Genomic DNA, 25,263 nt, shown 5'->3' with positions numbered 1-25,263 from the left:
ATTATTTAAATGACTCAAATTACGCCCATTACAACAGTTTTAAAGGCGTTTAACGTAACGATTCGAAGCGCCTGCTAGTTTAGTGTAAGCAATTAGCGAAATCGAAACTTTGCTATGATGTTCGCAGCAGGCGCTCGGTTTATAGGTCCGACAGATGGCGTCGATCGGTTAACTTGGAACTATTTTTGATGTGAATCATTTGTAAATACGGCTAAGTTTGGAATTAATATATTAAAATTGTAATATATTAGTTGGCTATTCAGCGCGGGAACGCCCCTGGTATTTTGGGGACGTTTGTGCCGGGTACTTGCCGGATTAGGATATCTTAGGTTTATGCCTTGCTAGTGTTTTGTAATGACCAATTTCCTTTTAAATTTGACGATGCGTGTTGCGGATGACATATGTGAAAATAAACATTTTATTTTGACGAAACCTGAGGTGGATGAGCTATCTGTATGATGACGAAGCCTGCGCTGTGGATCTGAAGGTACCTATGCTGTTATTATTTATATGTTGTTTTTTTTTTGGGTCAATAAATTGAATAAGTATATTAGTATTTCAGTTTGGTGCTTCGGCTCGTACTCGCTCAGTCAATGAGGCATGTACACAATTCCAAACAGTAAAAACTTCCGCAATTTTGTACCTACAGTCAAAAAAATGAATTAATCGTACCCTGTCACAGTGGCAATCAATATGAAAGTCACTTAGGACCTCATATTATTGTCACTGTGACAATTGTGAAATTAAATTCCTTCACCGTACATGTGTATTCCTAGTATAAATTAGATATATTTATATCTTAAAGAAAAAAACACAGTATTTTACACAAAAGTATAAAACAAAGGCTTTCACTAAAAGATCGTCAACTTAACATTAGAACAGAAAGAAAAAAGACCTCATAAGAGCTACCCCCCGGGGGTTAGAGGTGACAAGATATTGGCAAAATATTATCTAGTTATGATCCCTTCACACGCTAAGAAGAAGAAAGAAAGAAATAAAATAAATAAATAAAACAATGTCACACAAAATAAAGATATGTCTATGTATACATAGCTACATTAGCTACTACAGGTAGGTATATGGGACGTTATCTATGAAATGAATAGGGACATTATTGTCGATGGCGCTTACGCCATTATTAACAATGCTCCGATATAAATAGCGACGCTGTGCGGCGTAAGCGCCATCGACAATAAGGTCCCTTTTCATAGATAATGCCCCACATATTAAAGATTTACTCACGGGTCGCTGGCGCGTCGTTTGAGGGAATCCCCGGGCTGAGCGAAGATGTCGCCACCGTCGCCGCCCGACTCTAGGATTAGGTGTTCGTGGGCGCGCACGTATTGCAGGGGGGTCTGGTAGAGAATAAAAAACGTCATTAGGAAATGGTCATCAACATAATGCTCCGAGGAATTGTTCGGATTAATCCCTGCCGCTTCTTTTCGCCATCGCCCTACGCGACAACATTACCATCTTCATCACTTGGATGGTTGGCAGTCCTCAACTGTGCGTTTCTCCAGAAACTTCCTGCCTCGCACAGCCAAACTGTGGAATGAACTGTCGCCAGCGGTATTTCCGGACCTATACGACCTTCAAACCTTCAAGAAAAGAGCGTACTCCCATCTTAAAGGCCGGCAACGCGCTTGCAACCCTTCTGGTGTTGCGGGTGTCCATGGGCGGCGGTAATCGCTTACCATCAGGTGATCCGTCTGCTCGTTTGCCTCCTATTTCATAAAAAAATATATATATATATATATAAGAAGTGGCCACTAACCAACCTACTGGCCACTACCATAAAGAAAAAACATTGAGTGCTCCATAGAAGTCGTTTTCGTAGTCGACATCTAGCATCGAGTAGCGGAATTATCAGTACTGCTACTTGACAATAGATGGTCCGACGACCGAAAAGTCTAATGCTCAACAATTTTCAGCTAATATTATAACCGGATTAACCGGAACTCTATTTTCAACGACTTCTGCTTTTAATATTAGTTGTAGATTGTTGTTCAATACAACTTTCGTGAGTCGCGACACTAGAGAATTCTAGTATCAAGTAGCGGTACTGATAATTCCGCTACTCGATGCTAGATGTCGACTGCGAAAATAATACCTAGTCGTTTTGGTATCAAAACTGATGTATGGAGTGAGCACTCTATTCTTACTATATTTCTCTATGCCACTACATAGTAATTGACCACTTTTAACAATAAGACTGCCTCCGCCGATCGTCAAGTTCCTGTGTGTGTTTGTTGTGAATGTTTTGCCGGTAGTCACATTAAACCAATAGATACCTACGTAGGATCAGGTTCGTTAGGTTATACTTCAAATGCCCAAAGGGCCTGTCCAGAAATAGGAGCCCTGAGATCGAGCCAATGATTTTCACGATTCACGATATGCCTAGGAATATCATGATCTGCCTAATTTTACATTCCTTTTTCGTTACCAGATTTCCTTACACATATGGTAACAAAAAAGGAATGCTTCTTAGAAACTTTCTGGGACATTTTGGGAAATGTGGTGGAAGTTGTTCAGCTTCATGTAAGTACTTTACCAGCATACCAATTTTTATAGAAATCTAAGATGTGATCGAAATGTACAAAATTTTTGAGAATTGCTCGTACCTGTTTAGCCCTCCTGGCCCTGGCGTGCAGGTCTCTCTGAGCTGCTGGTAGTAAGGCTCGGAGGAACCCTGGAACTGAAGCCCGGAGGGGGTAGTTGATGCACTCTTGCACGGCTGTTTGGAACTCCTCGATCGTGTTCGTACCTGTTTAGCCCTCCTGGCCCTGGCGTGCAGGTCTCTCTGAGTTGCTGGTAGTAGGGCACGGAGGAACCCTGGAACTGAAGCCCGGAGGGGGTAGTTGGTGCACTCTTGCACGCCTGTTTGGAACTCCTCGATCGTGTTCGTACCTGTTTAGCCCTCCTGGCCCTGGCGTGCAGGTCTCTCTGAGCTGCTGGTAGTAGGGCACGGAGGAACCCTGGAACTGAAGCCCGGAGGGGGTAGTTGGTGCACTCTTGCACGCCTGTTTGGAACTCCTCGATCGTGTTCGTACCTGTTTAGCCCTCCTGGCCCTGGCGTGCAGGTCTCTCTGAGCTGCTGGTAGTAGGGCACGGAGGAACCCTGGAACTGAAGCCCGGAGGGGGTAGTTGGTGCACTCTTGCACGCCTGTTTGGAACTCCTCGATCGTGTTCGTACCTGTTTAGCCCTCCTGGCCCTGGCGTGCAGGTCTCTCTGAGCTGCTGGTAGTAGGGCACGGAGGAACCCTGGAACTGAAGCCCGGAGGGGGTAGTTGGTGCACTCTTGCACGCCTGTTTGGAACTCCTCAATCGAGATCGTGCCAGACTGCAAAAATAGAGGAAGATGAGTTATGCTTATTATGATCACAGTAGGTATCTAAAGATATATGACACAGAATAATGGTACTACCGTACAGAAATGACACTTCCTACAAAATCGAAGTTTGACAGCGATTCAGGGACGAATCATGCTGTCTCTTTCTAAGGTATGGCACTATCCCTTTCGGCTATTTAGGGTTCTTAAAATTGAGGCCATTAGGTGCCTTATCTGTGGTTGTGCATGCAAAGGGACGTCAAGTTGTGTCAACCCTAATAATTGCTCGTAGCAATGCTGAGCCGAACGGAGCCGAGGATGCCCGAAAGGATCAGGGTCGCCCACTAATTATAGTTCGAGAAATAAAAGGCCTAATCATCGGGGTATTAAACTATTAACTGTCTAGTGGATATTTTATATGTATCCATCAAGAAATAAGTTTTATCAAACACAGATGTAGGTGAAATAACATCCAGCGGTGCGTGGGGAGAGGGAGACCAATAATACTAACCGCGAGGTTGTATATGAGGTGTTTGACGCGCTCGGCGGTGTCGGCGCCAACGTCGCTGGCGAACTGCAGCAACGCCGATAGGAAGCGCCGGAGACGGAGTAACGCCGGGGCTCGCACTTCGCCCAGCGGTGGGGAGAGGGATAATACTAACCGCGAGGTTGTATATGAGGTGTTTGACGCGCTCGGCGGTGTCGGCGCCGACGTCGCTGGCGAACTGCAGCAACGCCGATAGGAAGCGCCGGAGACGGAGTAACGCCGGCGCTCGCACTTCGCCCAGCGGTGGGGAGAGGGATAATACTAACCGCGAGGTTGTATATGAGGTGTTTGACGCGCTCGGCGGTGTCGGCGCCGACGTCGCTGGCGAACTGCAGCAACGCCGATAGGAAGCGCCGGAGACGGAGTAACGCCGGTGCTCGCGCTTCGCCCAGCGGTGGGGAGAGGGATTCCGTGGAAGATAGGGCTGGGAAGAAATATATTAGTTAGTAATTAAGGCGTGCTTTTCCCGTACGAGCTAAGCGAACCAGTTTTTTGAATCCATCGGAAATATAAGAAACAATGTTTTAAAATTGTGAAAAAAATATATCTTATACTTAAGGATCTGGCAGATATGTTTTGGATCTCAAAAACATGATTAGATAAACTTTGCTCGATAGAAAAAAAATCCAAAGTTACGCCTTTTTTTAACAATAAATCAATCTCAGAGCTACAATACAAACTTTTTTGACTTGTTTTTTACATAAATGTATAGGTAATAAGATAATCTAGATGATTTGGATCACTTTGTCTCGGTAACATCATTAAAATAATTTCTATGTTTCAATACCTACTAAATCCGCAACCGCCATCACTCGCGAACGCACTTACGCCCTCTTCAGTCGCGCGGCAGCGCTTGTAGAGGACGGACCTGCGTCAGTATGTTCCGCGCGGTCACGTGATTTTACCATTTACAAACAATGGGAAACAAAGCATATGAAACGTAAGAAAAAGTCACTAAGTGCTATAAAAACACACTTTCTGCTAACAGAAGCATCTAATACTTTACGAGGTGCTTGAAAGCGCCTAGCTTTCCTACATCAACAGTTAAAATATTTCAGTATTTTCACTAGGTCAGCAACCAATTTCAATGTAGGTAAATAATATTATATTCCTAGATAATATAATTGTGAGTATGTAAGTATGATATATTTACAGTATTTCACCTTTACTGATATACCTACGTCCGATCTGCAAAATGATTATATTCCTTCGTGCTCTTTGACTCCTTTGAAAATCAGAAATTATTTATTTGGATTGATACAGTATGGGGATGTTACAATATATGTATAGTGTTACGCTTTTAGTATGAGGGTGCCGAAGGCGCCCGGCTTTGGATCGCATGCAACGCGCCACGCCCGTCAAGCGTGCAAATTCATCATCATAATCATAAATTTAAATAAATATAAAATGTCAAATTGAAATAATTGAAAAAATTACCCTAATAGGCATATCGCAATACAATTATTTAAGAACTAAATACATATCACTAATTTTAATATTTGACCACGGTCGACATGAAATAAATATAATTGAGAGTTCAAGGTGCCTACAGGCAGTTCATCTTGCGCTTGGTTGTATTAGTCTTGTTCGAGAAACTGAACACGGTGAAAAATAGAGATAATACTCCTAAAAATACGTGTGATACCTCATTAGATTCGTCATAATGCCTAGAAAAATGCATTCGAAGCGTGTAGTAGCACACACAAAATATCAAAAGTTATAAGCAAAAAAAGGGGGAAAAAGTAGAGATCTTTCCCCAATATCTCAAAAAGTATTCATATTACGGTGCGAGATGGGTGGGGGGTGCTCGACCAAATGTCATAGAGGGCCCCAAGACAAAACAAACTGCATTTAAAATTTTTCAAAATGGCCGACTAGGAAAAGTTACGATTTCCCAAGCACGCGAGGCCGAAGGCCGAGCTGCGGGAATGAAGTTCTCGCATGCGGATCTTTTCTTATTATCAAAAGTACAACTTTATTTATTTCTCCCTTTGGAAAACAAACTACTACACAACAATAAAAACAGCAGGAATGGACTGCTACCAACAATGTGGGTTAGGTTAGGTTAGAACTGCGACCCTCACAGGAACAGACTGCTACCAGAAAAGTGGGTTAAGTTAGGTTAGAAATGCGACCCTCACAGAAACGGACTGCTACCAGAAAAGTGGGTTAGGTTAGGTTAGAACTGCGACCCTCACAGGAACGGACTGCTACCAGAAAAGTGGGTTAGGTTAGGTTAGAACTGAGAACCCTACAGAAACGGACTGCTACCAGAAAAATGGGTTAGGTTAATAGTTACAACAGCACAAACAACAGCAACAACAACACGTCAACAACAGCACCAACAGCAAACAACACGCGTACCGCGGGGCCCTCGGGCCCCGCGCACAGGGCAAAATCTAGTTAATATTATTAAAGAGGAGGATATTTCCAATACAACATTATATACTTGCAGGACTGTATCTCCATTATTTATACTTTTTATTCAACGCTGAACACAGTCCTCCACGCCTCATTTTCGGCGTGAAAAAGCGATTACGTAACATTCAATATAATTTTAAAGGTATTAAATATTCATTGAAAATTTAAAAAAAATTATGGTGTATTTAAAACATGTCAACAAATGTACTACTTGTAGAAATTTATCTTAAAGTTATTTAGGCAATTGTTAATTAACAAAATTTTCTCAAACTTCCTTCTTTATTGAAAACGAAAAAAAAATTATAAATAACGATCGTAAAATTTTGTCGCTCTTCTCATATAAATGCTTAATAAGATCAAATTATAAAAAATTTAATACGTTTTAAGACGCTATTTTGGGTTTAACACATTATTACGCGATCAAGATCATAAAAAAAACATTTAGTAAACTTTACTAAATCAGATTATTTGTGAAGGGTGCGGAATACGGGGTGTGATTACAGGGAGTTCAAAATAAGGCGGGTATAAGACAATTTTTTTTAATATTTTGTGTTATTCAGTCAGTTACGTGGTCTTTCACTATCGGCCTCATCTGAGAATTCAAAGTCGCTCAACGAGCTATGGAGAGGGCTATGCTCGGAGTTTCTCTGCGTGATCAAATCAGAAATGAGGAGATCCGTAGACGAACTAAAGTCACCGACATATACTGTGTGCATATTTATTTGCGTTATTTGACATCTGTCACTCACAACAGCAATACAACGTAAAATGTCTCGCACATCGAAATCACAAAGGAAAACAATTGCACTACGAACGTTTACGTTCTACGTCTTTTTTTTTAATTTTAGGGCTAGCCGGACACCACCTTTATGAATCGGTAGTCGTCTAAGTAAATCGATATGAATTTTTCATTTTTCTTTTAATAAAAATAAGGAAAAGGTGGATAATCAACTGTAAATATGGATATATTTATCGTCACCTAACAGACAACAAATTTGACACAGAAATAACATAAATAAACTTTAAAATAGATCCCCAGTTAGTTTAGATTTTGACGATGGGTGCGACCTACTCGGTCGGTGTACTAAATGCCTTGCGCGAAAACCATATAATTCTAGCTTTATTTAAATCGCAAATAAAAATTCATTATACGTCACAATTCGATACCTCAGTCTACGTGCCATCCAATCGTAATCGCTTGCTGTGACTATCGATTTGGGTTAGTTACATCTCTATACAGGATGTCCAGTAATTAATGGACAACCTTCTAACCATCGACAGGGCAGCTTAGGCTGGTCCAGAAAATGCACTTATAGGTCTAGTAATAGTTTCGTGGTTTTCGAGATAATCGCACTTTTGTCTTTTTTACTAGTTAGCACCATACTTCACTTTAAACACCATCTAGGCCATATCTTTATTTGTAGAAATGTAAATAGCATGTGTGATACCATTTTAGAATCAGTATTAGATAAACTATTTTTAAGAAAGTTGGCCACTCTGTTCTCCATACATTTTTTTTTCACCACAAGCGACCAGACTTCTTGAAAATGTTATATATATGGGCAGGCCACATTGCGCGCAGAGAAGATGGCCGATGGTGTCGAAAAGTGCTCGAGTGGAGACCACGGACTAGCAAGCGCAGCGTAGGACGTCCACCCACAAGATGGACAGACGACCTTGTTAAGGCCGTCGGAAGACGCTGGATGCGGGTCGCTTCCGACCGGAATGGAGGTCCAAGGGAAAGGCCTATGTTCAGCAGTGGACGTCTTATGGCTGAGATGATGATGATGAGTCAGTTACAACTTAATTAAAAAATATATATATAATGTACTTAATAAAATGTAGGTACCATCGGTGCGCGAGTTTGACTCGCACTTAATTGAATTATTTTCTTGAAAACATTGTTTCGTTAAAATTGTGTGATCATTAAAATAGGTATAAAGTCGATAGGTATTGTAAACAATAATTTGTTAAGTTAGGCAACAAAAGTATTGGAAATTGTGATAATGAGACCCACCAAAAGCATTTTCATGTAAAATGTTGCCAAGAAGAAACCATAAGGCTTGCACTGACAAAAAGTTATCAGAAATTTACTTTGAAACTGTTTTTTTTTTTTTGTTTTTAGAGCTTATAAATAAGTACTACTGATCAGTAACACCGTTTTAATTTCACGGCAGCGTTATTGAGTTAAAGGAATCTGTAAAGTAAAATTATTGATTAAGGTTAATAACCTTTATAAATAGAACCCTTAATTGACCGTCTCCTTTAAAATTGTTACTTTCCTTTAGGTACTTTAACTCGAACACGCTGTCATGAAATTAAAACGTTCTTTATTGATCAATAATAAGTACACATGTCTATATAAAAATAATAATTCTACATGAAATGATCAGAAATACGTAATGCAAAAAATACATACGTACATATACAATAAAAACTCTAAAACGTGACCATTTCCCGGTCTAGTTAAAATACTGCCATCATAAGATCATTATACTGTGACCCGTCTGCTATGTTTACCGTGCGCGACGCGCGCTCACGATCTCGGCGAGCGGGTCGCGGGACGCGCGGGCGGGGCTTCACGGTTTGCCGCGCACCTCACCCCCTCAGATTCGTTGATGAGTCGAATCATATCGCCTTAAGTTGGACGACTAAGGGCGTCGAGTAGCAGCAGCCATAGAGTTGACTAGACGCCGACACTCGGGAGACGCTAGTGTGGGGTGGCTCTTAAGCTGATATCAGGCCTTTATATAACACTCAAGTAGGATAATAAATTCTAAATGTTAAAAGTCACACCTGAGGGCCTATTGCGAACTACGTTCGACGTGTTGCCTCCCTGTCACACTTATAGTTCGTTTTTTTTAGCATTTGAAAGAACTTGAGAGTGGGTAAGCGATCTTGACGTCTTTTAATTGAAAAACGCTTTTTAATAATTAATCAATAACTATTACTTATGAAAGCAGAAGAATATAAATGATCGTATTAGATTCATAATTGTTACATATTTACCGTGACTTATTTTTAAAATGTGTTTTCAATTAAAAGACACATCAAGATTGTTTACCTTATTTCTAATGCTAAAAAAACGAACTACATTTACGTACGAATTTATAAGTGCGACAGAGAGGTAGCACGTCGAACGTGGTTCGCGGTAGGCCCTCAGCACTGCGCTAAAATGCCGCTCCCATACAATGGAAGTTACGCTCTCATTTTAAAACAAGCTGAAATAACATGAGACTTGTCATGAACATTTAAGTAACATATACATATATACGTTTTTGATGCTAAAAATAGTACTATCAGTATCAACCTACATATAATCTTCTATTTTGGATTTCACGGGCCTATAAATCCCGGTCTTTTGATAAGCTTGCGTGGATTATTTATCTTCTATTATTATTATTATTCTTTCTAGTTTAACCCATTCGTTGACTGGTAGAGAATGCCTTAAGGCATTAAGTCTGCCATTTGTACCTTCATGTATTGCGCAATTTAAATAGAGCGAGTATTTCATCAAGTCCATTCTAGAAGAGCTACGCATAAACCGCCGGCTGTCGACCATAATAATATGTCAAGACCGCATCCTTGCATATTTTGGCCACCTCTCTCGAAGTTCTCCTGATAGCCAAGAAATGACGACTATGACGGGCAAAGTTGAGGGCCAGAAGACTCGCGGCAGACCAGCCGCTAGATGGAGCGCACAAGTTACTGCACCGTTGCAGATGTAGTGCAGGAAGCCGTGCATATGGCGGGTGACAGAAGCCTATGGAAGAGACTGGTCAGCAACATTAGGACATGATGATGTCACAATCCTCAGCATTGAGGGAACGACTGATGAGTATTTCATCAAATATCTTTACACACCTGCTGTGCCGTTGTTTTGTGGACTGGGGGGACCTGGGGTGGGGGAAGACCGGCTCTCCTCCTGTTCTGGGGAGCGGTGCTCCTTGCCTGCTGGTGCTGCAACAAATACATACATTTACATTTTTTTGGGTTCCGTACCCAAAGGGTAAAAACGGGACCCTATTACTAAGACTCCGTTGTCCGTCTGTCTGTCCGTCTGTCTATCTGTCTGTCTGTCTATCTGTCTGTCTGTCTGTCTATCTGTCTGTCTATCACCAGGCTGAACCGTGATAGCTAGGTAGTTGAAATTTTCACAGATGATGTATTTCTGTTGCCGCTATAACAACAAATACTAAGAACAGAATATAAAAAACAGAGCGAGAAAGAGTTTCGGTTTTTGAATTAAATAAGTCCTAGAAATCCGCCTCTTGAAATATTTGCTATTTCGCTCTGTGTATTGTTCATATACCGTACCGTGATCACAGAATAAATAATAGTACTACCGTACAGAAAGGACACTTCCTACAAAATCGAAGTTTGACAGCGATTGAGGGACGAATCATGCTATCCCTTTCTAATGTATGGCACTATCCCTTTCGACTATTTAGGGTTGTCAAAATTCAAGTCATTATCTTATCTGTGGTCGTGCACGCAAAAGGACGTCAAGTGGTGCTAACCCTAATAATTGCTCGGAGCAATGCTGAGCCGAACGGTGCCGAGTTTGCCCGAAGTCAGGAGTGTCTCCCCACTGCCGTGATATGTATGTTGTATAGCGATATATAAAGCTATAAAGCTATAAGTATACGTCTAGAGGCGTTTGAGATGTGCGTGTACAGGAGAATACTGGAAATCTCATGGACGGATAGAGTAACCAATGACAGCGTGCTGCAGAGAGTGCAAAAGAAGACATTTTGGATACTATAAAGATTAGGAAACTGCAGTACTTTGGTCATATATTACGAAATGACAAATGGGCGTTTTCAGAAATAGATATCGAAAACCCGATTCTCACATATCCCGGTGTTTTTGGGTTCTTTCAACTCAGAATCACTGGCATATTCAATTCTGATGATAAAATAAAATGGCCCAAAAATTTGTATGAAAATTGTACATTCCACTACGTCACGCACAATTACAAGTGAAAAATTTTTTCATACTAAAACGTGACGTAATGGAATGGACATTTTGGGACATCTTTTTTTAATGGTGGGATGGAGAATGCTGTCGATTCTGAGTAGAATGAGCCCAAGAACGTCCAGATGTGAAAGAATCAGGTTTTCAATATTTATTTCTGAAAACGCCCAAATACCACCTCCTCCAGCTGATAATACAGGGGAAAATCCAGGGAAAACGAAAATGTGGGAGAAGACGTACCTCGTGGCTAAAAACCTCAGGTGCTGGTTCAAGATGAGCACCAGATCGCTGTTTCGAGCTGCAGCGTCAAAAGTGAAAATAGCCCTAATGATAGCCAACCTCCGGCAGGAGACGGCACCATAAGAAGAAGAAGATAGCGATATAAACATACCTATTTATGTATAAGTAGTTGGTGTGTGTCTGTGTGTGACACCTCCGCCATTAGGCTGCGTCTGACTGGCCGTGTTTTTGTCGGCTGTCCGCGACACGGCGCGCTAGGGAGGGGACACTGGAGGCAAAAATCGACAGTAATCTATCGAACAATTTGATTCCTGACCCATTGTGAAACCTTTACACGTTTACTATGTCCACTAAAATTATTATGACACTTACGCTGAAAATGTTCTACAGTAGGTTTCACTCACAAATCAGTTGGTTTGATTACTTCGATTGTATAGGTATACAAGTTGCAGAAATTTTAAAAACAATGTGAAAGTTCTAAAGGAATTGAAGGGGTCTTCAATTAACAAATCTCCACGACCACGACGCCATAAAATAATGTTGAAAAATTAAAACTCAATATTATCGTAATTTTAGAACAAAATTTAGGACTTAATAGCATAATAAGACAATAACATATCGATTAACATGAATTGGGAAATTTATATAAATCTTAGGTGCTTTATACTCGTACGGAAGCAACTTAGTAATTTTTATTAAGTAGTTTTTACGCGATAAAGTCTCGTATTGCATTAAAATGGTATGAATATTAAAAATATTACTTGAAAGAAATGACTTGCAGAAATGAGGTCTTGATCCCTGTTTTAGGATTTAACTAACCGACTCTTATAACTTATTGTCAACTTTCAATATTATATTGTCAACTTTCTGTCACAGTTTTTAAATGATATTTTTTTTATCGATAACCGCATTCATGTCTCATCCCTACACACCACTTACCGTGACTGCCCGTGACGTTTCATTCCCTACAGAAACTTCAAAAGCATGTTATATTTTGAAAAGAGTTATTTTCCTCGCGTTATCCCGGCATTTTGCCACGGCTCATGGGAGCCTGGGGTCCGCTTGACAACTAATCCCATGATTTGACGTAGGCACTAGTTTTTACGAAAGCGACTGCCATCTGACCTTCCAACCCAGAGGGGAAACTAGGCCTTATTGGGATTAGTCCAGTTTCCTCACGATGTTTTCCTTCACCAAAAAGCGACTGGCAAATATCAAATGATATTTCGTACATAACTTCCGAAAAACTCATTGGCACGAGCCGGGGTTTGAACCCGCGACCTCCGGATTGAAAGTCGCACGCTCTTACCACTAAGCCACCAGCGCTTTTTGAAAAGAGAAAGATATATTTTGAAAAGAGTAGGTACTCTTTTATTATAGGTAGGTACCTATAATATTTTTTATCGATAACTGCCTTCGTGTCCCATCCCTACTCAGCACTTACCGCGACTGCCCGTGACGTTTCATTCCCGCGGTACAGTCAGCTTCAAAAGACCCGATCGGGCGCCGGCGTAAAGGAAAATAATACCCCTGTTGGGTAAAACATCCGATAAAGGTAGGCGAAAGGAGGGTAATGGATTTTCACTCACACTTTTATAACTTACTTACAGCCGTGGCGCAGCGACCCGAAGTGGATCTTGGCCTCTGACACTAAGGAACGCCATGCTTCTCTGTCTAGCGCCGTTTCTGTCCAATCGACGGCACCGAGCTCGTTTAGATCTTTCACGACCTCATCGCTCCAGCGATACCTAGGACGCCCGACCGGTCGTCGACCATCCGGACGGCCCGAGTACGCTCTCCAAACCGCTCGATCTTCACCCATACGGACCCATACCCATACCCACGTGTTACTTTTATAACTAACACGGGACTTAATCGCGTAAAACCATAGTCTAATAAAACATGGTCTTCCATTCCCAGAGTGACACGGGGCTACGTCACAACAACATGGCCGCTATATATAGCGCTATAGCATATTATCATATAGCGCTGTCGCATGATGACGTAAGCCCGTGTCAGTTAGGTGACCTAGAAAAGACGGGAATGGAGTACCAGGCGGAGTATATTATTATACCATGCGTAAAACCATTGACGTATATATATATCTATGGTCTGGCCTTTATACGGGCACTAAAAATGGTATGAGTTCAGCGGTGTTACTCACGAATTCCAGCCAATCATGCAGTCTAACGCAACTAGTTGCGACCAATAGCGCGCGTGATGCGAACTCATCAACCAATAGCGCGCGTGATGCGAACTCATCAACCAATCGCGCGCGTGATGCGAACTCATCAACCAATCGCGCGCGTGATGCGAACTCTTGAAAACTTATGTTCAAGATCAAGTGCGGGTAGTTCACAAAACCCGCGCAGCAAGATGTTGATACAATTCCTCGTCAGTCTGCCTGTGACCACGAACGTAACGTCACGTTCGAAACGTCAGGCCATAAATAAACGTAAGTTTTACGCGAATAAGTCCCGTGTTAGTTATAAAAGTAAAAGGGTAATGTTTCAAAAGTCGGTTAAGAGGAAAGGGGGTGACCGCTTCTCTATAACGTAGTCCCCATTTTCCTCTCTTTATATTGAAATCATGGAAAATATTTCCCATGATTTGTATATAAGGATAAAGATATATTTATTTGCAAAAATGTAGTGGTAAACATTGATCAGTAGGTAATTTTAAGTGCGTACATTTTACTTACAGAAGCACGCAAACTAAAAAAACCGGTCAAGCGCGAGTAGGACTCGCGTTCCAAGGGTTGCGTACATTACCCAATTTTTTTTTTTTTTTTATGTGGAATGTGAATGAAATGTCTTTAAAAAACCTGTAGGGGTCGGATCAAAAACGAAGTGATTAAGTCCGGCTCACACTTGACTGCTCATTTTTAATAGGTTTTCCTGTTATCTATTGTCAGCGGTCGGCAACCTTTTAGCAGCCAAGGGCCACATAGTAGTTAACGAAGTTGACGCGGGCCGCACCTTGGTAATATTTGTGATTTAGCAGACATTGTCGTTTGTCAATATTACATAGGTACAAAATAGCCAGGGAGGCTCGCGGGCCGCAAGCGAGAGGTCCCGGCCCGCGGGCCGCTTGTTGCCGACCGCTGATCTATAGGTAAAGAACTATTTTGTGTACTTCAAAATTTGAGACCCAGTAGTTTCGGAGATAGAGGGGGGGGGGGGGGGGCTGAATGGTCGGAACAGACACAGACGCATGATCCTATAAGGGTTCCGTTTTTCATTTTAAGGTACGGAACCCAAACACGTTAAAACAATAAGGTTCATTAATTAAAAAGAATAGAAACTTACGACACTTTGCGTGACTGTTCAAAGAATTTAATTTACGTATACCATTTCGTACGTTGTCACAGTGACAAGTGACAATCAATATGAAAGTCGCTAGAGACCTCATAATATTGTCACTGTGACCAGGTGCGAAATGGTACGTAAATAGGGGGTATTACTGCAATGTTCTGCCGCCAGAGTGCAGCACTAAGCTAGCTGGTAAACCATAGAGTACACATACTGTGCCTTAAACAGGTTTTTGACAAGTTTTCACAGACAATAAAATATGACATTGATGCATCAAGGCGGTTTGTTAACAAGGGCCTACCGGGAAACGCGAAAATCGAAATTTTGTTATCTGCTCTTTATCGCTCGAATATGCAAGAGTGATAGAGAGGTTCAATAACCAAATTTCGATTTTCTTGTTTCGCGAGACCCCAAGATTTTGATGGATAGTGGTAGTGGCGCCCCCTACGCAGAGTTTTGCATAATATTCCCTGTTAAATTCCTTGGCCTTACAAGCTTTTCTAGCATCATAACAAACTATAGTGATACGCACTGAACCGTCGATCGAGGATGATTCTAACTTGACAATTTGTTATGATTCTGAACTGGTTTCAACCCGACCTTGAAGAGCGCTAAAGATTTTTCTTTAATCTACATATTAAAAAACCGGGCAAGTGCGAGTCGGACTCGCGCACGAAGGGTTCCGTACCATAATGCAAAAAAAAAAACAAAAAAAAAAAGCAAAAAAAAAAACGGTCACCCATCCAAATACTGACCACTCCCGACGTTGCTTAACTTTGGTCAAAAATCACGTTTGTTGTATGGGAGCACCATTTAAATCTTTATTTTATTCTGTTTTTAGTATTTGTTGTTATAGCGGCAACAGAAATACATCATCTGTGAAAATTTCAACTGTCTAGCTATCACGGTTCGTGAGATACAGCCTGGTGACAGACGGACGGACGGACGGACGGACGGACGGACGGACGGACAGTGAAGTCTTAGTAATAGGGTCCCGTTTTACCCTTTGGGTACGGAACCCTAAAAAGGAGCCTTATCATTGAGACATGTCGGCTCCGTTGGGCCTCTACATTACATGAGTTTCAATAAGTGTTACTAGATATCAATAAAACTGTACACGAATTTCGCAGTTTTAGACAGGGGTTCCGCCAATATCGAGTGAAAACCCCAACATCAGTTACTATATAGCCCCTAGCTTCAAATTGTTGTGCCCTCTTGTCCTCGAGTCCGAACACATTTTAGGAAGTGCTGTACATCCTCGACGGCGTCGCAGATATCGCAGTTGGGCGACTCACGAGCACTAAAGATTTGATATGACAAGATATTAATCTTAATCCGATCCGATCAATTTATATCTATACGCGTAACTACGTACCTATTATATAATCAATAGTTGAGCGGTTTTTGCCATTTTTATTTATTGTGTTCTTTTTTGCCACGTTTGTGTTATTTCTACTCAGAATCACGAGCTCTTTCGATCCTAATGGGATAAAAAAATGTCCCAGATTTTTTTTCCTATTGTGTTACCATTTCCCCATAGACTTTGTTTGGCGGTAACAAAAAGGAAAGTTTGAAAAATGTATGGAAATTTTAGGACAAATTTTTCTCTTATAAGGATGAAAAGGGCTCGCGATCCTAACTAGAAATAACACATAAGTGGCAAAAAAGGTCACAATATATAAAATGGCAAAAAATAAAAGAAACACTCAGTTCCATAAACCTGGTTTTTATTTATCTGTTGTTATCAATAATTAAGAAGATATTGATGCTTTTAGAGGTAGAAAGTCACAAGTAAACTTAGGTAGGTACGTACAGTTTCTTTACCTCTGAGTTAAAAAAAACCGGACAAGTGCGAGTCGGACTCGCCTACCAAGGGTTCCGTATTTTTTAGTATTTGTTGTTATAGCGGTAACAAAAATACATCATCTGTGAAAATTTCAACTGTCTAGCTATCACGGTTCATGAGATACAGACTGGTGACAGACAGACAAACAGACAGAGATCAAAATCGTAACGAGTGGTTAATTCTGAATCGTCGTCCAGTAACATATATATGTGTGTTCGGCGGCTGATAGGTGCTCCACTCGAGTCCCCCCTCTGGGGTGACACGGGGCTCTGTGGAGCTGTATTATTGCTTTATAATAGCTGCATAACCGCCTTATAACTACTTTTACACAAGATTAATAGAGTTCTTACACCATTGAAAACAGCATTAATTTAATTTGCGGCTCTTTGAGCTTCCTTAAACTGGTGATTTCTAGTGCAGTTGGCTCTTCTTCTCAAAAGTTTGCCGACCCCTGGCCTAGTAGTTGGCGCACCTCTCACGTACGACTGTCAAAGTCGTATCAAAATAATATCAAATACGTAACGAGGTTGTGATATCTGAATCGTCGTCCAGTAAGATATATGTGTGTTCGGCGGCTGATAGGTGCTCCACTCGAGTGTCCCCTCTAGGGTGACACGGGGCTCTGTGGAGCTGCATTATTACTTTATAATAGCTGCATAACCACTTTATAACTACTTTTACACAAGATTAATAAGAGGAATTAAATCCACCACCTTTAAGATTTCGAATTATTATAGAACAGCTCTATAACTAAAAGTGTAAATCGTAAAAAAAAATTGTGAAATTAAAATAAACAGAATTAGGAACGAAGTAGGTATATTGTAAGAAAAATTATAGATCATCATTAAATATGATGTTTTGAAAGTATGCTTTCTTTAGAGATTAACGTTTTTTTTTCTAATTTTATCTGTTAATATTCGTATAACAAACTACTGTACGGAGTAAGTATATATATAACATGCACCGATTCGTGGTCCAGTAAGATATATGTGTGTTCGGCGGCTGATAGGTGCTCCACTCGAGGGCTGTCCTCTCGGAGCGACGCGAGGCCCGCGAGGGGCGATATAAGTAGCTTTATAATAGCTGCGTAATTATTGTAGAACAGATTTATAATATAAGTAACAATAACAACAATTACACAAAACAACAAAACTGGCATTGTGGATGTGGGCATGAAGGCCGCAAAGCTGAAATGAACTGGGCAGGGCACATCTGCCGAATGCACCCAGAACGCTGGGCTATAGTATCCACGGACTGGATCCCACAGGATGGATCTCGGGGCAGAGGAAGACCCAAACGGAGATGGCGGGACAACCTAGATACATTCTGTGTGGAGTGGCGGGAGTGTGCATTAGAGACAAGTGGCGGGAAAGAGGGGAGGCCTTTGCCCAGCAGTGGGACACACTAATAGGCTAAAGAAAAAAATAATAACAACAATTAAAACTAACTAAAATAACTGGTGGATGTGTGGATGCCGCAAAAGAAGCGCGGACGTGGCAGGCCCAGACGGTGATGGCGGGACAACTTAGACGCCTTCATCAGTAACTGGCCGGAAAAAGCACAACAACGGGAGTTGTGGAAATCAAGGGGAGAGGCCCTTTGCCCAGCAGTGGGACACTATAACTGGCTAATAAAAAAACTGGTATTTATCAATTTCGGTATCACGGTTGTCGGTTGTTTATGTATATTTTTATATTTTTGCATTTAATTTAGCTAATCAGACCAATCACTATCCTTACCTAAATACTATTCTATAATATCAAAGAAATATTGTGAATGCTACGAGACATATATTTAACTAATAAATTCCTGAAGTCTACCTGTTTACCTGTATATTTTTAGATATTCTCACAACCCACTCACTTCCACATCCACTTTTAAAAAATTCCATGCATAAGTTTCTAATTAGTGTTAAATATTAGTAGCTAAATCACATTTTGTCCTGCCTTTACTGTTCTGAGCTATCACTGACATACGTGACACTGGGCTCCACGGAAGACCATATGCTTATGCATATTTTATGTTATAGCATATGCTGAGTGGTGTCCATTTGCAGCCTCTATAGCAGCATCAATACTGTAATTATTGCATGTTAGTACCTATAAGCTACAAATAGATTTAAATGTTTAGTGTATAAGATCTTCTTTCTTTAATTTTTTTTATGGTGCTGTATGTATAAGTGGTTTTTGCAATAAACGTTTTTTTATTCTATTCTATTCTATATTTAGATTTTTAGTTATACCGGTAACGATAAGCGCTGGTGGCCTAGCGGTAAGAGCGTGCGACTTTCAATCCGGAGGTCGCGGGTTCAAACCCCGGCTCGTACCAATGAGTTTTTCGGAACTTATGTACGAAATATCATTTGATATTTGCCAGTCGCTTTTCGGTGAAGGAAAACATCGTGAGGAAACCGGACTAATTCCCAATAAGGCCTAGTTTCCCCTCTGGGTTGGAAGGTCAGATGGCAGTCGCTTTCGTAAAAACTAGTGCCTACGTCAAATCATGGGATTAGTTGTCAAGCGGACCCCAGGCTCCCATGAGCCGTGGCAAAAATGCCGGGATAACGCGAGGAAGAAGAAGTTATACCGGTAACGGTCCCAGCTTGTAACTCGCCGTTTCTGTGGCCCGTCGCTATCGTATCGGCCAGCCGTACCGCGTGTGCTCTGACAGGGCCCTGATACTTTGATACGCAATACGGCCCCCATCATTTTAACCAAATACCAATTGACAACTAGGGAAGAAAACAAATTATAACATTAAATATTTACAGGGTGGTCCAAACCTTGACGTCCAAAATATTTTTTTAGATTCCTCACGTCGTTGGCTAATATCAGAATGTTAGCCGATTTTTCGTAGTTTTCGAGTTATGATTTTTTAAACTTTTAACTTTTGTTATGAAATTCCGAGGTTCCCATACAGGATGGCAAAAAAATAACTGCATTCCCGTTGCCAGGGAGATTTTGGGATTATACTGAGCAACTTTTACTATGGGACCAACCCCGAAATCGCGAAAAAAAAATGTACTCTTCCATAGAAATTGGACCAGCCAAAATGTATGAAACAGCCAAATTTTTTTTTTGTAAAGTATTCTCTCTTGGTAACTCTTTGGTCGCCAGTGAAGTGGATCAGTCTTAAGAGTCCCAAGAAAGTTGTCTGATAGGTACCTATTAGCCGCAAAAGTGCATGGCGACTTTAACAATGAATTCATACATAATTTCTCCATGCAATTTCGCATCTCACTGTACTTTGTAAACAAAGTTAAAGTTAAACAATAAACTCAAGCATGCGCTGGTATTCTATATTAACACTTTAAACGAGTAATTCTTGCATATTTATTTATTTATTTATTTATATATATATTTCAGGTATCTCGGAAACGGCTCTAACGATTTCGATGAAATTTGCTATATGGGGGTTTTCGGGAACGATAAATCGATCTAGCTAGGTCTTATCTCTGGGAAAACGATCGAACGAACGATCTGGGATATAATATGTTTTCCGAGTAAAACTCGGTATCCCAGATATTATTTACAATGAAATCCCATAGCTACGTAGACATTTTTTGCTCAACTAGAGAGTTGAATCTGCGACCGACAGAATAAATAAAAGTTCCCAAAGCTAGTGAGAGGCGTGCGGACGACACGCGCCCTCCAACTAGTGATGTGACAGAAAGTTATCGATAGCGCCATGCACGATACGCGCGGCGCTCAAAAGGTTAAAGGATTACTCATTGCTCTTCGTTTTCTTTGACGGGTGATCGGTGATCACGTCATGCTTTCTATAGAAAACTGACGTCGGACGTCTCGGCCCGGACCCGGACCGTTTTAAGGTGAGTCATCCTAAAATGGCTTTATTTATGGCAGCCAGCATCAATGTTAGCGGATGAAACAGCGCGCTAAAAGTATCTGATTTTTGCTAATGTTTGGATCAGAGTTCTGCGTATGATAGAATAAGTTCCGAAAGTTAGTGCGAACGACACGCGCCCTCCAACTAGTGATGTGATCTAAAGTTATCGATAACATTATCATTTTTGCTAAACTTTAGATCAGTTCTGCAGATAGAATAAATAAAGTTCCGAAAGTTAGTGCGAACGACACGCGCCACCCAACTAGTGATGCGACAGAAAGTTTTCGATATAAATATTCCTTGGCGAACTTTGAAGCAGATTTCGGTAAAAGTTCCGAAAGCTAATGCGAGAGGCGTGTGAATGACACGCGTCCACCAACTATTAACGCGACCAAAATTATCGATAAAATAACTATTCCTATTCAACTTGAGAGTCTTGAGACGAGTTCTGCATGAGATAGAAACGTATAAATGACTGTGACTGACAAAATATGATAGCGATATTGCAAACCTTTTTCAAATAAGCCCAAATTCACAAAAAGTTACAATTTACTGTATATGTATATACTACTACTACTACTACTAGGCTACTAGTACTAGGCTTTAGTCCTATTAAGATTTGAAATCTGTTAAAGTACGGATACCTAGTTGAAACAATCATCATTTTCCTCGCGCGTTATCCCGGCATTTTGCCACGGCTCATGGGAGCCTGGAGTCCGCTTGACAACTAATCCCGAGAATTGGCGTAGACATTAGTTTTTACGAAAGCGACTTCCATCTGACCTTCCAACCCCTGGTAAATTAGGCCTTATTGGGATTAGTCCGGTTTCCTCACGATGTTTTCCTTCACGGAAAAGCGACTGGTAAATATCAAATGATATTTCGTACATAAGTTCCGAAAAACTCATTGGTATGAGCCGGGGTTATAACCCGCGATCTCCGGATTGAAAGTAGCACGCTCTTGCCAACAGCGTTTCACCTAATTAAAACAATAAAAAGCAATATTCTAAAATAGTTAACAATTTCATGGTCTCCAGAGTAACTTTGTTAAATACCGCAGTTATATGTTTGTACGATAGTGTCCGACCAAAACATGTTTTTTTGCCGAAACCGAAACCGAATGTTCGGCTTTGGCTCTAGTTTCGGCCGAAACCGAAACCGAAACCGAACCTTTTGTAAATTTGTTAAAATCGTTGAAAAAATGTCATAAAACCGCTTTTACACACATATTATGGGGCTGTCAACACCCAATGTCCTTGAAATTGATGTTACTTAAGCAGTTTTTTAAGAAAATTACTAGAGTTAGACCAAGATAATTCTGCACCGATTTTGATAACACACGCAGTGCAAGTGTTATTTTAAACGTCAAATCTTCTATGAAATTATGTCGTATAAATAACATTTGCACTAGTTGCACTGCTATCAAAATCATTGTAGAATTTTTTTGGTCTAACTCTATTCATTCGCCAGTCAAGCTAACATGTAGATATAGGGTCAACTAAAATACCAACCATAAATGCGAGCGCAGCGAGCGCGAAATTTTTTGTTGACAAATATCGCAAGGCCGGGTACCGGTTAGACATGTGCGCCGCGCCGCCGCGCCGCCGCCGCCGACGATTTTTCCACGCCGCCGCCGCCGATAAATTTGACCGACGTATAATCGGCGTTGGAAATTTTGATACCTAACGTATCTTATTGCATTTTGCGTAGTGAGTAGATAGTATCAGACATATAATTTGAAGATCCTTATGCTTTTTCGCTTATTATTTGCCAGTGAACCAAATTAGCATCATTTTTGTCCTTGCGGTGTTAGCTGTGATAACGATTTAGCGTTAATTTAAACAAGATCTAGTTTCTGGATCACAGGTTATTATTTAATATTTTATCGCACAGCTTTTTTGTAAAACGCATTTTGTTTTAGTCTCTTGATTGTCAATTTAATCAGTGAACTAAAGTCAAGAAAATTGCAAGTATGCATATCCTAGGACATAAAAATGCTATTTTCTTCTTAGAATCTCCAGCCAGCATTCACTACGATTATAATTGCGTATTTTATGATATCTCGTGTGATGCTGGTGACGCGCATAAGGGTCATCATATGATAGATATGGTTTGATTTATTTATCATATAATATAGGTAGTCATTTTATCGTGATTATCGGCTTCTTTACTTAACAATATATATTTCAATCAAAGTTATAAAAGTCAGGTTAAGCAATTGTGACGTCCCACGGTCAAAGGTACCTTATGGCGGGTATGGAGTTATGCATACCCCAGTAATCTACAATAAATAAGCTATCGATAACACAAAAGATCAACCTTCTAGGTTGCGTAGTTACAGAGATATGATTTTTTGAAAATAATGTTGTGAAATGAGCAACTTTACGATAGAGAAGTTTTAAGTTTAGCCGCCTAAAAAACTATGTTCCTGAAGTAAGTTACATAGTTGACTACAAATAATAATGCCTTATATATCTGAGATTAAAAAAATATTGCGACTTGTTCTGTAATGCAAATAGAAACTTTTGATATCGACTGATTTATGTGTATACTAACCAATCTCTTGAAAATAAAGTTTTATTTCATTTTCACGATTGATTGCAATGAGCTCTCAAGATTTAAATTTTATCTATTAGAAAACGACACTGACAGACAGTTTAAGCAAAAAACAATACCGATTTAGAGGTGAAAATGTATTTTCTGACTTTTTCATATAAAATCACAAAATTGAATATTTTTACTTTTAATGTGACACACAATCAATTTTTCTGAGCACATATGAAAGAAATTCTGTCATTCAAATGAAATAAATCCTAAAACCCCAACTAAATACTATATTTAACCCCTTATGCCACTTTAAACTTACATAACAATAACAGTATTTGCTCCATACATTTACGAAAAGGTACCTTATGGAAATAAATCTAATAATACATCACTACAAAATATCAATCATATTATAGTTTATCTTTTATGAATAGAAAATATTAATTTACATTAAACTGCCCCCAATTTAATTAGTTCTTCGTCATAATAATCTTAAAAAAGACCAATAATTTGTATGTAATGAAAAGGTACCTTGTGGTCAAGTTACATGATGAGGCATGATGATGATGGAACAGTTAGGATAAACTAATAATATTTTGGGGTTAAGATGGTATAAATCGTCTATTTCTTATCAATAATATATTTCGGTTGCTATTGAAGATAAGCGGCATTGAGGTTCAATGACCTCAGATATTCCTTAAGGTAATGCGTCGGGTATTGGCATTTTTCAGCAAACCAATGGCTGATTTACTGCATGCGACCAAACCAAATGAAGATTATTCTAGTTAAGAAAGACTTGACGAGAGTAACTTTGGTATAATAGCAGTCTACTTGGATTTGTGATGTCGGTCTATGTACGGTTATAATATTTGCGAGGCGCCCCAACCAGAACTGAAATTATCAAATTAGTTTTGCAGAATGCTAATACAGTTCTCTACCAAACTTCTTTTCCCGTATTGACTAGTTTTTTTGGGAATTTTCAATCTTTTTTCCATAAGGTACCTTTTCTACTAAACTCTGAGACGACATTACTAGGCTTATAACTAACTTATAACAAAAATAAAAACAGGTAAACAAACGTTAGGCATTAAGGTTTCAGATCACACAATAAAAAAAAATTGAGCATTTTTTCACCTCTTTACAAAACATTTAATATCTCCGAAACTAGAAACCCTCATAAGGTACCTTTTCCCGTGGAACGTCACAATTACACTTATAGGAACTTAAATCACCAAGGGTCATCATAAGCTACCAGTAAAGAAAACAAAGTAGACCTTAATATTCCATAAAACTCTTTTATGAAATACAATGTATTATCTCATAAAAAGTTTTTCAAGCGATTTTACGTTAGAGGGCTCGTCTTTCAAATCTTTGAGTAGTCGCTCGCAGTATGTAGGTCTGAAGACACGCGGGTTTTCCCCTGCAAGTGCCATGCGACACGGGACACTTCAAAGACATTCTGTTGAGCGAATCAACCTGGCGTTTACTTTCGAAAACGATGACATCTTTATTCTAACATACATTTCTGATAATTCAGTTAAGACAAATGTAAAGTAGTTCATCATTCTCTCTCTCTCTAGCTATCCATCCCACATGGTGGCGGGGTCAGCTTTCCCGCTTAACCTTCTCCACTTCGCCCTGTCCACGACATCGTCCTCGGATAACTTGCACTCACTCATGTCCTTTAGCACTACATCCTTCCATCTTGTTCTGGGTCTGGCCCTAGATCTTCGACCTGGGATGGAAAGTTGTAGCGCCAAATTTCCTACGTAGTCAGAAGGCCTTCATTTTACGTGATCATACCATCGCAGCCTGCTCTCCTGCATTTTATCGGCAATGTCGCGCACGCCCAGGCTTCCTCGTACGTATCGTTACGGATTATGTCGAGCCTGGTAACGCCGCACATCCACCTCAGCATCTTCATCTCGGCAACTTGGATGGTATGCACGTGTCTTTGAGTCGTTGCCCACGTCTCGCTGCCATACATAAGAACCGGCCTTATTATACTTTTGTATACCAGACCCTTGAGTTTGACCGGCATTCTCCTGTCACACGTAACACCAGTCACTTCTCGCCATTTTAGCCAAGCAGCGGCTATTCGGTGTTGAATGTTGCATTCCACATTCCCAGAATGGTGCATCATACTACCCAGATACTTGTACTGATCGCACATGGTGACTAGTTGCCCATCGATGGAAAT

At 40.4% G+C, this 25,263-nt stretch overlaps 1 protein-coding gene across 1 annotated transcript in view; it reads right to left on the bottom strand.

Moving 5' to 3' along the window:
* Positions 1 to 25,263, bottom strand: part of LOC134800623 (protein CBFA2T3) — a 126,728-nt gene that overhangs the window by 30,300 nt on the left and 71,165 nt on the right. The window contains exons 3-7 of the mRNA XM_063773108.1: positions 10,161 to 10,256; positions 4,142 to 4,299; positions 2,917 to 3,340; positions 2,622 to 2,764; positions 1,243 to 1,355 (exon numbers count right to left, since the gene is read on the bottom strand). Of these exons, the coding sequence (XP_063629178.1) occupies positions 1,243 to 1,355; positions 2,622 to 2,764; positions 2,917 to 3,340; positions 4,142 to 4,299; positions 10,161 to 10,256 (934 nt within the window). The remainder of the gene's footprint in view (positions 1 to 1,242; positions 1,356 to 2,621; positions 2,765 to 2,916; positions 3,341 to 4,141; positions 4,300 to 10,160; positions 10,257 to 25,263) is intronic.

Source organism: Cydia splendana, chromosome 20, assembly GCF_910591565.1.
Source record: "Cydia splendana chromosome 20, ilCydSple1.2, whole genome shotgun sequence".
Lineage (NCBI taxonomy): Eukaryota > Metazoa > Arthropoda > Insecta > Lepidoptera > Tortricidae > Cydia > Cydia splendana.
This window is presented reverse-complemented; position numbering and strand designations above follow the sequence as displayed.